Source organism: Petromyzon marinus, chromosome 44, assembly GCF_048934315.1.
Source record: "Petromyzon marinus isolate PM22_M1 ecotype Great Lakes invasive population chromosome 44, UKy_Petmar_22M1.pri1.0, whole genome shotgun sequence".
In the NCBI taxonomy this organism is placed as follows: Eukaryota; Metazoa; Chordata; class Hyperoartia; order Petromyzontiformes; family Petromyzontidae; genus Petromyzon; species Petromyzon marinus.
In genome coordinates this window covers 9,441,537-9,453,943 of record NC_133710.1, presented here as the reverse complement: position 1 = coordinate 9,453,943, position 12,407 = coordinate 9,441,537, and the positions used below count along the sequence as shown (strand labels likewise).

The 12,407-nt window shown below is 50.6% G+C and overlaps 1 protein-coding gene across 4 annotated transcripts in view; it reads right to left on the bottom strand.

Moving 5' to 3' along the window:
• The window catches only part of ABCA7 (ATP binding cassette subfamily A member 7), an 84,627-nt gene that overhangs the window by 46,376 nt on the left and 25,844 nt on the right, over positions 1 to 12,407 (bottom strand). For all 4 annotated transcript variants that reach the window (XM_032970622.2, XM_032970623.2, XM_032970624.2 and 1 more), the window contains exons 2-8: positions 9,821 to 9,964; positions 5,360 to 5,453; positions 5,010 to 5,151; positions 4,125 to 4,258; positions 2,925 to 3,046; positions 1,985 to 2,179; positions 847 to 936 (exon numbers count right to left, since the gene is read on the bottom strand). In XM_032970622.2, coding sequence (XP_032826513.1) covers positions 847 to 936; positions 1,985 to 2,179; positions 2,925 to 3,046; positions 4,125 to 4,258; positions 5,010 to 5,151; positions 5,360 to 5,453; positions 9,821 to 9,886 — 843 coding nt within the window. In that variant the 5' untranslated portion in view covers positions 9,887 to 9,964. The remainder of the gene's footprint in view (positions 1 to 846; positions 937 to 1,984; positions 2,180 to 2,924; positions 3,047 to 4,124; positions 4,259 to 5,009; positions 5,152 to 5,359; positions 5,454 to 9,820; positions 9,965 to 12,407) is intronic.

Genomic DNA, 12,407 nt, shown 5'->3' with positions numbered 1-12,407 from the left:
TCCAAATACAGCAGGCGTCAGGGTCGGGATCGAACCAATGGCCTCCTGTGGCGCCCCAGTTACCTTGCCAACTGTCCACTAAGAAATAGTCCTGGTCAAGGTGGTCTGGCAACAATGGTAACGGCTTTATTAACGAAAAGCAAGAACAATCATCATCTCGATTGAATCATCTCGATTGAAAACTCATTTTTCTTAGAACTTCGCATGTTATCCTTCCCCGCACCACCGTTTAGCACAGTTGGCTACGTTTAGTGTGAAAGAGGTTCAATATACACAAGTACATATGATTGGTAAACACGAACATTGTGCCCACCTGTTTCACGAATTTATTTTTTGTTTACTTTTAAGTGAAAGCAAGTTTTGCCCACTCTATCACAGTTTTAGCATCACACTGTTCTAAAATGTACCCAAAGAGCTGAGTTAACAAATTTCTGATGTCGTATTTGGAGTCGGGGCCCTTCTGTATGTCCAGACTCAAAAATGGATAGGCCAAAGTTAAGGTGTTTCAAACTGAAAGATTTCCAACCACTTTTCAAGGCCAAAAATGTCAAAATTGTATTTTAAGCACTGGCCTGACTATATTTGCCCCAAATGTTAATTTCCTTGCCCTTCCAGAAACCTCATTGCAATTCACATCAATCGCTCATTCACAATCGCCTATACATCTCAGGTGTGTCTCCTTCCCTCTAGAATATCCTTAGAATTTACGACAGCCAAATCACTCGCTCATTCCTCCCCTCACTCAGCCACTCACTGACGACGGGCCACGGGCACAGCATTAGAGTTGTTGAAACAAAACCAGGGGATAGGCGGTGCTGTGGTGGCGTGCGGAAATTTTCTTTGCACCTCTTTCATGAGCCTGGTGACCGTTTGGAGGTTTCCCACCATTGTCCCCACCACGTCCAAGGTTTTGGGATCCACGCCAGGCATCATCACCTGAATGACAAAAGCGCCGCTGGTCAAGAGCCGTGCAATCGAAAAACAAAACGAGACGGTGTCAAACTGGCGCGATGAGTCGGGGCTGAGGGAACAAATGTAACCGAGCGGTGACAACAACAGCGTCCGGAATATCGTTCGGAGTTCACGCACGCATCGCTTTCGGTTAAAGCAAGCGCCGATTTTGCAACAAACGCAGATGCACATGGCACGAGATTTAATTACATCTGCTGGGCGGGCACACATCTGTTCTGCGAAATGTGGATTTATTGACTCTCTGTGCCATTTTATTATTTATCCCAGGGATGTTAGACAAGACTTTGCTTCTAAACTCACAAGAATATTAATAATGCCCGTAACCTTCAAAAACCTTGAGTCTCAAGGCTAATTCCTTAACGATGAGTGCTTTGTGTTCGTAGCAGATGCGGATACGTCATGCACAAATTTAAAATTAAAAACACTCCAGCGTGTGACCATAGTCATCCAGAACAGACTCTACAACGTATAGTGACACAATGACCAATCCACAAACATGAAGGAGACATCACGGCGATTACACTCCGCTTGCTCCTGGTGCGGTTGTCTGTGGCTTGACCACCTCAATGTGACATTGTAGTTGTTGCTCTGCGTCTATATCAGCAGCCGTACGGAAGAAAGAAGAAGAGTGCTTTGTGTGTGTGAGGAGTGCCCAGAGAAAGCACTACCAGACAAAGGCATTGCACAAACAATCCCTGCATGGCATTTCCAGACTAATGGGAGGCTGTTAGCGAGCACCTATTAAGGCCCGCACGGCACACGAGGGAGTGCTGTGACCGCCGCCGCGGGGCTCTGGTGCGATCTGATGAGGGCGTCCACCGTGGCGAACGCAACCGGAGAACTAAAAGCCTTCTGGCTCGGACCGTGTCAAGACGCTTGTCGGCCACATCACCGGGAAAACAAAAATTCCACCGCCGTTCTCGCAACGTCACGATTGCCGGAACCGTCCGGCTCCGACCCCCGCAATCACGTAGAGGCCCCCCCCCCCCCGACCCCACCCCCCCAACCTCACCTGCATGAGCTTGGAGCGGTCAAGCCTGGCGACGAAGGCGGTGAGCAAGCCCCGCGTCTGCATGTCGGTCAGGTTGCACAGCTGGCGCTGGGCTTCGGGCTGCACAGCCGGGTGGGGGAGCACCAGTGCGTGGCTCAGCAGCTCCGGGTCGCACACGCCCGCTCGCATCCCCGCCGCCGTCAGGTTGGCCAGCACCTGGTGCGCGCGAGGCGGGGGGGGGGGGGGGGGGGGGGGGGGGGGGGCGCACATCACAATGACAAAGGTCCCCCAGTATAGCCTCCGGCAGACTGTGTGAATTTACGTGGATTTTGGTCTGACAGTAGGGGGGGGGGGGGGGGGCGATGTTGCTTCATGGATTCCCAATTGAGTAATATTTGAAATACTACATGGCGAAAGATGTTGACCATCGCACCCGCACACACGACCTTCTATGCTCACAATTACGTCACGGGATCTGTAACGTCCACCGTGAAGCAGATGGCGCGTATCTCACGGTTAAAGTAAAACTATCAACGACACTACGTTTTATTTTAACCAGATAAGGCCTACTGAGCTATATTATATATTTTTTCAGAAGCGGCCTGGCCTCAAATGATAGCTCAACGAATTGGCTGATCATGTGGAAATGTATAGCAGCCAAATACTCTAAACGCACGTTGATTCTAAATGTGAAGGAGAAAAACCAGAGGACTCAGGGAAAAAATCCACATGACCATGGGGAGAGAGAGACATGCAAACTACAAACATACAGCAGGCGTCAGAGTCTGGATCAAACCCATGACCTCCTGTATACCAGGTGAGGCAGTTAACATCTCGGCACAGTGGCGCCCGGTTAATACGCCCGGCGATATCAACCAGGCGGCAAAGCTCCCAGCACAGCTAGCTCACGAAGAGGGGCATCCCAGTAAAAGCAGGGACGGACGGCGACCCGAGGCCTCACCTGGCCCGGATGAATGTGAGCCTCCAGCAGCTGTGCAATGACAGGCTCCGAGAAGAGGTTTTCTTGCCGAGCGAAGAAGGAGAGGCCCTCCTCGTCCGTCAGCATGTCCCGCACTCGCACCACTGACGCGCGGAACGAGAGGAGGGGTTTCCGGGGATCGATGAGCAGACAGGGGGATGGACAGGGGAGGATTGGCATCATTGACGAGACGGGTCGACAAACGAACGGTTTTTACAGACCGATGGACGTGTTGCAATGGAATGGTGGACGGGCAAGGTGGTCATATAGATAGAGAAGATAGCTTGACAGACAGATCGACTCAGCGACAGAGGGATAGGCAGAAATATAAACGAAAGGATGGACGGATAGACAGATGGAAAGATGTAAGGATGTGGGATAACAAAGTAGCCAGACATACAGACAGACAGACATAGATAGGCATGCATACATGGCATTGACACTAATAATGTGTGCCCAGTATTATACTTAATGCCAGATAGCTCAACTAACAATGTAGAAGTTTGTGAGTTTAAATCACTGTGAGGGGTCGTTGACACAACCCATTAACCACATTAGTTCCTCTCTGGGCAAGACAGCTCCTGCCATAGGGATGTGAAATGTGACTTTGGCCAGCAATCCCGATGAGCTCTTCTTTGATTTGTTTATTTTATTAACTACTGATCTTTGTTCATGCGATTCGTTGCGCGCGGTTGCAATTTACTTTTCTCAAGTCGGTGGTAGCCGCCGAGGTCGTGACACATTCCCGTTGCTGTAACCATTCCCCTTCTATCTAGATTTGAAGTTTTCGTGATTGCAGGGATCCATATATATTTGATATCTACGTGACTTTACCGAAAGAACCAAAGAGTACGTTCCCCTTCTGTTGTAATGTGCCACCGATGTCCTTCCCCGCACCTCCAATTGGCACGGTTGGATACGTACGGCATGAAAGAAGTTCAACGTATGTACATATACGATGCCTGCTTCATTGAGGGTGATATTGTCATGTAAAATAATGGCTGATTGATTTACTGACGAGGGCCGGGTAGACTCTTGCATATTTGTTATTTCCCGAATTTTTATTCTCGAACCTTAATCCTCACCCGCTGCCGTCTGATACGAAACACCCTCGTAACGGCAAAAGCCAGTACGGCGCTCCCATCCTCACACAATCCACCAACCCCGGGCCACGCATCCCACCTGGCAATATTCGACGGACGTCGCGGTCCTTGATGAGGCTGAGCAGCCGCTCGTAGCCACGCAGCTCCTCCACGCTGCCCTTCTGCGTCAGGTTCACGAAGCCCTCTTGCAGCTCCTCAAAGAGACGGGAGAGCCTGTGGCGGCGGCGGCAGGGGAGAAGCAGAAGAGACGGCCAGGTCAAACGGGCCCAGTTGTTAAGATGGTCACGGTGCGTGGCCGGCGATGGGCCTGGGCAAGAGAGGCTCACACCGCTGCTGTGGCAAAAATAAAATGCATGGAATACTTTCCAGGGCTTGAAGACTGGGGCCTTGTAATGACCGGGTCCCCCCTAATGTAACGAATGTTTAACTACGTGACGGCGTTCAGAGGAGTCTCGCATGTTCACTGGGCTCGTTTTCATTCGTCATCCAACCCACGTGTCTACACTACGTCTGGACTGTGGCCAAGGCACTGCAACAGGTGGTATTGAGGTCCTCGCAATGATGATGATGTTAGACAGGGCCAGCCCCACAGCATGGAGTCGGTGGACTACGGGGGGCTGAGTCCCACCAGCTCGCTGGCACGATGGACAAAATTAAAAAACTGAGTATAATTTGCTTATTTACACAGGGGGCGAGCGCTTACAGCAGAACGCACGACAAGACGAAACCCGGACCGTATCGTGTTCTCATTCCTGTTTGGCGTTACACATTTGTTTACGGTTTCTTCAATGCTGTCCGTGTTGTGCCTCCCCTGCGGTATTTTGTATCGTCCCCTCCTAACCACCCCCCACCCCACCCCCTTCTTGAAATGCGGCCCAGACTGCGGGGTTGCGGAGCGTATGTTGGGCATGCGAGTGGTGGCGGCGGCGGAGAGAGGGAGGGACGGACGGACGGACGGACGCACAGCGAGTTTTCGAAGTTGGAGACGGTGCCAGGAGCCTCCCCGGGGGTCGCGTGCCGGAAGCACGGGTTGTTCATGTTGCACACGAGGCTCTGCAGCCAGGGAACCAGCCCCGCCGATGGCATCGCCTTGTTTGGGAAATGGCCTGCACGCGCGCGGGAGGAGGGGAACGGCAGAGAAGATCAGAACGCGTTCTGCGGCTCGCGCTGCGAAGGTTTTTTTTATTTTGCCGCGGTCGCGCTGCCGCGCGGCTCGGTCAGCGGCGCGGCGCAACGTCCGACCTTGCGCTCCACGCGCCGGGGGAGCTTCTTGAGGATGCAGGTTTAAATTCGTGCTGGGTGCAGGAGACTCACATTCGTGCTGCTCGTGGGGAGGGTACGACGACCGCACGGAGATCAGGATGAAGAAGATCATCAGTGGCCACAACACCTCCATTAAGAGCCGCAGCTGCGCAAGAAATGACATCACCATAAATTTACAATTAGAACGTTTTCACTTTCCCAATTTGTGCAGAGTTCGTCCCAGTTCCGCTCTCATCTCATTAAACTTATGGAAGCCCTGCGTTACCCTTTCCCATTCCGATGTCTAAATAGGTGTGTGTATGTCGTCAGAATGGAATCGGAAGAAAATCTAAAATAAACAACTTCATCCGTGATTCTGCAGGTCGGAAGATGTAACGAGTGCTCCCACAACGTCATGCTGGGAGGGCGTGGCACCGTTTGGCGCCAGCTATCATAGAGTGCGGTCTTGTCGCTAAAGTTCTCTTCGGTGAGTACAATGTATTTTAAAAGAGAACGGCCCTACGCCTCTCCAAATAAAATTAACACCAATCCACTTGCGCGTTCCACGATTCAGTGGTGAACGGGACTCCCTACCCAGTGACTCGAAGACATCATTGGAACGGTAAAGGATTAATCACGTGTATACCATGATAACCAGGGCTTCCGGTTGTTGGGATGAGGATAAAGATACAAAAGAATCGTGTCATGGGGGAAAGCAGTGTCACCAGTGGTTTGTGCACTGTGCTATATCCACTCGCTGGATGAAGACCTCCCCCATGCTGTGTCAGCCCTAAGGGTTGTTTGACCGTGCTTTACCACTGATGTTAGCCGTGGCAGGTAATCAAACTCAGGTGGCTGGGTCTATGGTGCAGTGCCCTAGCCACTAGACCACCACTCCACCCAAAAATATTGCAGAGTGAATGCTAATTGTATTGCATAAGCAATGAATAAAATCATAAACTTGAATTCAACTGGTGACTTCTGGATTGCAAGTTCAGTGTGCTGACCTTTGCACCCACGGCAGTGTAAGTGGATAAGCCACGTACGTGGTGGAGTAAAGTGTGGGTACTTTCACCTACTCCAACACGTCTGGCTGGCGTGGAAGAGTAGGAAAAAATTCCCTCCAAAGAGGCTCTCTAGAACTCCTCCTCCTGGAGGCCCTTCCGCCAATGGTGGCGTGAGCCAGCCATCGCAGGGTTGCGCCTTGACCTTTCGCCTAACCAGAGATTTGCTCAATGTAGAAAAAGTATGACCTTCCTGGCAAACTCTGGGCAGTGAAGCTAACAAACAAAGGGTGACGGTCGTGACACAGCGTAATATAATTTCTATGCACTGTGTGACCCGCGCACCACCCCCAGAGATTAACCAGTGTGTGTAAATCTCTTCGTCCGCTGAGTGAACCAGCAGCGGCAGCAGACGACAACAACAACACAGATATCCCTAGCGTGGCGATGCCGCTTACTCCCCCATGTTTACACCGAATTCAATTACCTAGCGCAGTGGTGCGAGCGAGGGCACCAGGGCACGGGGAGCACCGTGGGCACAGCGGCCACAATCTAAACTAAAACTTCAAAACGATTTTTTTTATATCACCACCAGAAAAAGCCCAATGAGCTCTACAGCTCCAAGCGACCTGGCTGTCACAAATGATAGCTCAACAAAGCGGCTTCTCATCATGTGGAAATTTATCGCAGCCAAATACTCTAAACCCACGTTGTTTCTAAATGTGGAGGGAAGAACCGGAGTGACACCGGAGAAAAATCCAGGGTTTTGTGCTGTACTGGCCTGGTCGAGCGTGGCGGGTGGGGAGGCCTTCATCCAGCAGCAGACTGACAAATGGGGCTACACGTGACGTGCGTGCGCCAGCCCCCACAAACGCGTGCGCCGCGCGGGGCGACTTCATACGACTCAAGCACCCGGAGTGCACCCCATCTCGCAAGCTCAGCAGCTTCGAGCCTGGTTTGTACTCGGCCGGGAGACTGCGTTCTGCAATGTCACTAATTGTACGCCGCTGTAGCCTCCTTCTTTATTTAATTTTGTCCGCCAAGATCCTCCGCGGGCGATTCTTATAAAACTGCTCACGGCTGAATGTTTCGAACCCGCGTAAATGAGGATGCTGGGCGTTGCAGGGCATTGGTGCCTTCACACTCGTCTGTGGTTGCTCAGCGATTGCAAAATGCTATTTGTATGAACGACAAGGACGACGATATAAAAAAATTGTCAAACTTTAACCAGGCTGTGGTGGCTATGCACGTGGCCTGTAATCCAGCACCGTGGAGGCAGCAGCAGCGAGGGTTGATGGATCACCGCACAACGCGGTAGGCGTTGAGGAGGTGGGTGCCATACCCTGGCTCGCTATGAGCAGGCAGTACGGCAAGTCCTCCTTCACGTGAAGCACGTGGGTTTTCTCTAGGTGCTCCGGTTTCCTCACACATGAATAATGGAATTGGCCAAACATCCCAAAGCAGAGCTCCTCTGAAAAAAGTCAGTGAGGCTTTGACGGGGCATTAGTACTGTTATTAATTCCGGCGTGATGTCCTGCCTGTCTGACTTTTCTGGGAAAATAGGAATGGCACAGAGAGCAAACATATCGAAATAGCGTGCAAACACGTGCGCAATGTATGTAATTAAAGCCTGCGCCATGTGCGTCTGTTTATGTAACAAAATCAACGCCAGATTTAACCAAGGCAACGTGCGTGAACTCTAAGCGGTATCTGGATGCACTAGACCAGGGGTTGGCAACCTGCGGCTCCAGAGCCACATGCGGTGGCTCTTTAAAGACGGCTTCGTGACTCGTTATTTATAAGGGACCACCGCCGCGTATTCACATTGCACTGTGGCTCTGAAATAGTGAGTTTATCTACCGAATTAGAAAAAAATGGCTCATCTTGTTATTTTGGCTACCGACTTGAGCTGAACGATTAATCGATTTCAAATCGAAATCGCAATTTGAAACAATGCGATTAGCAAATCGCAAAGGCTGCGAATTTTTGTGATTTGAAAAGTCCTATGACTTTCTTTTTGGAATTGTTTTATTTTTTATTATTATAACTTTATTTATTTAACTTAACAATTGTTCTATGTTTGATTGCTCTATTTCAATGAAAACATTTTAACAAATACATGTCGGAAGCAATTCATATATTTTAAGTTCTCATCCTTGCATTCGAATATATAGAGCGGTTCATATTTTGATGGCATCACGTGGCAATGCTCCATCACGTGTTTTAAATCTATTACACAGTGAATATTGAACTGAAGCTTGACTTAAAAAATTTAATCGCAAATCAAATTGCAATATCTGTCAGAAAAATCGCAATTAGATATTTTCTCCAAATCGATCAGCCCTATTACCGACCCCTGGACTAGACGGGCACGGGGTGGAGCGGTAGGTGGTGCAGTGGTTAGTGTACTACCCCATGAACCTGGCGAGCCGAGTTTGATTAGAGGCCACGGCTAAACAGAACCGGACCTTGGCGCCCCCTGCTTGAACCTGCACTGACCAGCATGGTGAAGTATGGTCAATCAAGCCCCAGGATTGACACGGCATTGAAAAAAGGGCCGAGTATTATTTTTACGATTGGAGACGTTGCGTTAATGGGTCAGCACACTGGCCTCGCAATCCAGAAGTCGCCAGTTTGATTCCATCACCTGGCGTGCCAGTTGAAATAATGGTGCAAGTTTCTTAAATCCCCAGGCTTACATCCACCCCGCAGCACAAATGTACGCCCCATAGCTAGTCGATTAGCAGGTGACGTGTGATGGGGTAAAGTGTGGGTACTCCCACCTCATCCAAGACGTCTGGCCCAGTGTGGAAGAGTAGGCCAAACATCCTCTCTAGAGCTGCCTCGAGCAATGGCGTGAGCAAGCACATGCAGGGCTGCACCTTTGCCTTTTATTAGTATTTATTTTGATAATAGAATTATTACAGACGGGCACATATTCCAAAAGCAAACCCAGGCTGGATCTCTTTAGGGCTCTGAAACTGGATCCTGGAGTCATGGCTGCTGTTGTTTGTGACTTTGTTTGGCCTGTGTGACGGGAAGTCTGGCACACAGGCTTTCATTGTGGGAGCGCCGGTTGCAGTCCCACGGATGTGCTCTCAGTTTTAATCGCAGCGGCCGCTCTCTCCCGACTCCAGGTTCCTCGTGTCCCATCTCCAGCGCCGGTTTTGAGATCTGCCGATCTTTCTCCACTGACGGCAAGGCAGCGGCGGATCATTTTACGCACTGCGATTGGGGCACGGAACTCACGATCGGAAGAGGCTGCGCGTTGAAATTACGGTCAAGTGTCTGACCCGGCCAATCATCATCCATCTGGGGTAAGTGTATTTGGTACCACTTTGTGGGAAATCAACAGCGGCGGTCGTAAATAATAGACTGATTCTTGCCATACAAGTAATACTAAGAATGCACAGCCCGTTGCCAATCCGCTGCTGGATGACAACTTCCCCACGGCAGCAGACACGCGGAAGCGATCGGCCGTGTCGCCGCCCCCGTTCGCATGCTTGCGTGCGTACAAACGCCCTCGTACCTTCTGTCGCCGGAGGAGGGTGAAGTTCTTCCACAGGAGCAGGTAGAGTTGTGTCCAGAACCCCATGGCTGCTCGTGGGGAGTGGACGCGCGGAGAAGACTCCGCACTCTCTCGGAGAGACTCGCTACGGACGCTGTGAACGCACTACACGGGAATGGGGGAGGAGTGTAAGGGGGGGGGGAAGAGGAGGAGACACAACATGCAGCGTAAGCGAGAATATTTTACAAACAAAAGCGTCGGTGTCCAGAGGCAACTTCACTTCGTAGGTTATCGCGGTCGCCTCGCGCATCGAAGAGCTGTACAGCGGCACATGACCGGGAGGGAATAAACAACAGCAGCAGCAACAGCAGCAACAGCAGCAGCAGTTGGCGAGTTTCACGTCTCTGTGCAGCTGTGCTCACCACAGAGGGCAACGCAGCCTGGCTGGAGTCGGCGGAACCGGGCACCGTTTGGCACGAACGCGGCGCCTGCCGTCGGGTTTCCGCTTACCGCGGACACACGGCGACTGCACTCGATCCGACGCCCCTCCCTTACATGGCCCAACTTAGTCGCCGGAATCCGACACACGGAGCGTGCCAAACGCTACCGGAATCTTTATTTACCCAGCTGCAATGTTTGGTTTATAAAAGCAGTGCCCGGTGGCTCGAGTCAACACGAAGACAAAATAAAGATCGGAAACATTTCGCGCGGCGCATTCCGGGCATGATTATGCGAAGGTCGCTTACTCGAGTATAAATGAAATCGCACAAACGCGCCAGGGAGCCGTTCAACTTGGCTTGGGGTCACTGAGGAGGTGCGTGCAGATCCAGCACATAACCAAGAGAGGTCCAGTGAGCACACAGAGAGAGAGAAAGAGATAGCCGCGACCGCTCGTGCCTGCAATGGCAACATCATGCCCACTAACGAACCCCCCTCTCCCCACCTACTATTAACCACGGCTGCGTACAGACAGCCTGAACGTTCAGACGCGTGCAGCTGACCGGACTTGGCCAGCACCTCAGAATCAGAAATCTTTAGACTGGAAGAATCCGATGAGCTATGAAGCTCTTTTCACAGATGTCCAGTTAGGGGGCACGGGGTCAGAAAGTTACAACAATAAATACAAAAACACGACAAGGTATACAAAGTATAGGAAAGCTAAGAAACTCACTAAATTATCATTATTAAAGCAAATAAGTACGAACTGCATAAGTAAATGAATTCCTGCCGATTTTAACAACACCTTTTGATGGGATTGAAGCCAGCGCATGGCGAGACTGCAGTGGTTCTTGACCATGGGTGCCCTTTCTGGGCGTGCGAGACATGGCCAGATTTACTTTGTTTCATCAAACCATATGTATTTATTAACATTTTTTTTTTACAATTGTGAACCAAAGGGGTGCAAGGCTACAGTAAAGGTGCTGAGAACAATTGGGCTCGAGAATGCGCAGCTAGGGGGCGGTACGTCACACACACGGGCAAGGAGTGTTCCAGCAGCGCGGGGTCATGGCCAAATGAAACGACACACGACCAAGGCAAGAGTCAGCGGGAAATTCACAGGCATCGTTCGAGCTTTCAGTTAAATCATTTCTACGGAAGAGGTTTTCGCAATTGTGTCCCAGAGCTGTTATAATAATATGCATGCTAATATTATAATAACAACGATTTCAGTTGTATATCTCGTCATTCATGCTGTACAAAAATTACTGTATATGCATAATCACATCAAGGGCTAATCCGTATTTATAGCAGTTATTAAGTAAATGAATAGGATTAAAATAAATATGTATTTTTTTTTATAAATAACCTATGCCTAGAATGTCCTGACTGGCTGCTGGCTGGGCTCCTCTCCACCCCAACATTAACTCCACCGTGAGTGGCTGCGGGCAGTTGCCACAGAGACTAGCTGGTGAAGATCTCACAACACGTGGAGCTAAAACCTCCAGCCATCGCGGCCGAAGCGAACAGCGCGCCAGCCCCGACAGGAATTACGCACACAGAGCGCAGACTTGAGCTGGCATGAGAAACAACAGTCAGCCGTCATCCAACAGCTATTCAAAGCGGTGTGGCGTAGTTTCATTTCCATTGTCCACGGTCAACGGTCAACGCGGCGTTTGATTCCTCCCCGGCGCCTTACCAAGGCACCCGGTTGACAGAGTAAAAGCACGAACGGTAAAATACTTCTACGAAGGTTTTTTTGTTGTTCGCGGTTGTGCCCGTACGGCTTTCCGGTGCGTTTTCGGGTCATACTGCGCTTTGTTCGGCTCGAGATCCGACGTTTTGATCCACGTAAGTGATATTTCGATTAAGTGCAATACGTTTAGGTTGCTTATATGTCCAGGACAGCCACACCGAGTCGTGGCACTCGTTTTGAGGAGGGTACTGCTGCTGCTGCTTCTGCTGCTTCTGCTGTTACGCTGGGTTTTTATTTGAAGACTTCCTTTTCCAGGCAATTAATGATGAGTTGTTTCTCATACGTGTTGGGAGAAGACCAGGTGCTACCGGAGAAATGTAATGGATGGCGGTTAGTCCACACTTGCTGTACTACCTTCTCCTGGTGAGCCAGTGGCACGGCTCCTCCTCGACACCCACCCACGGGAAGAGAGTT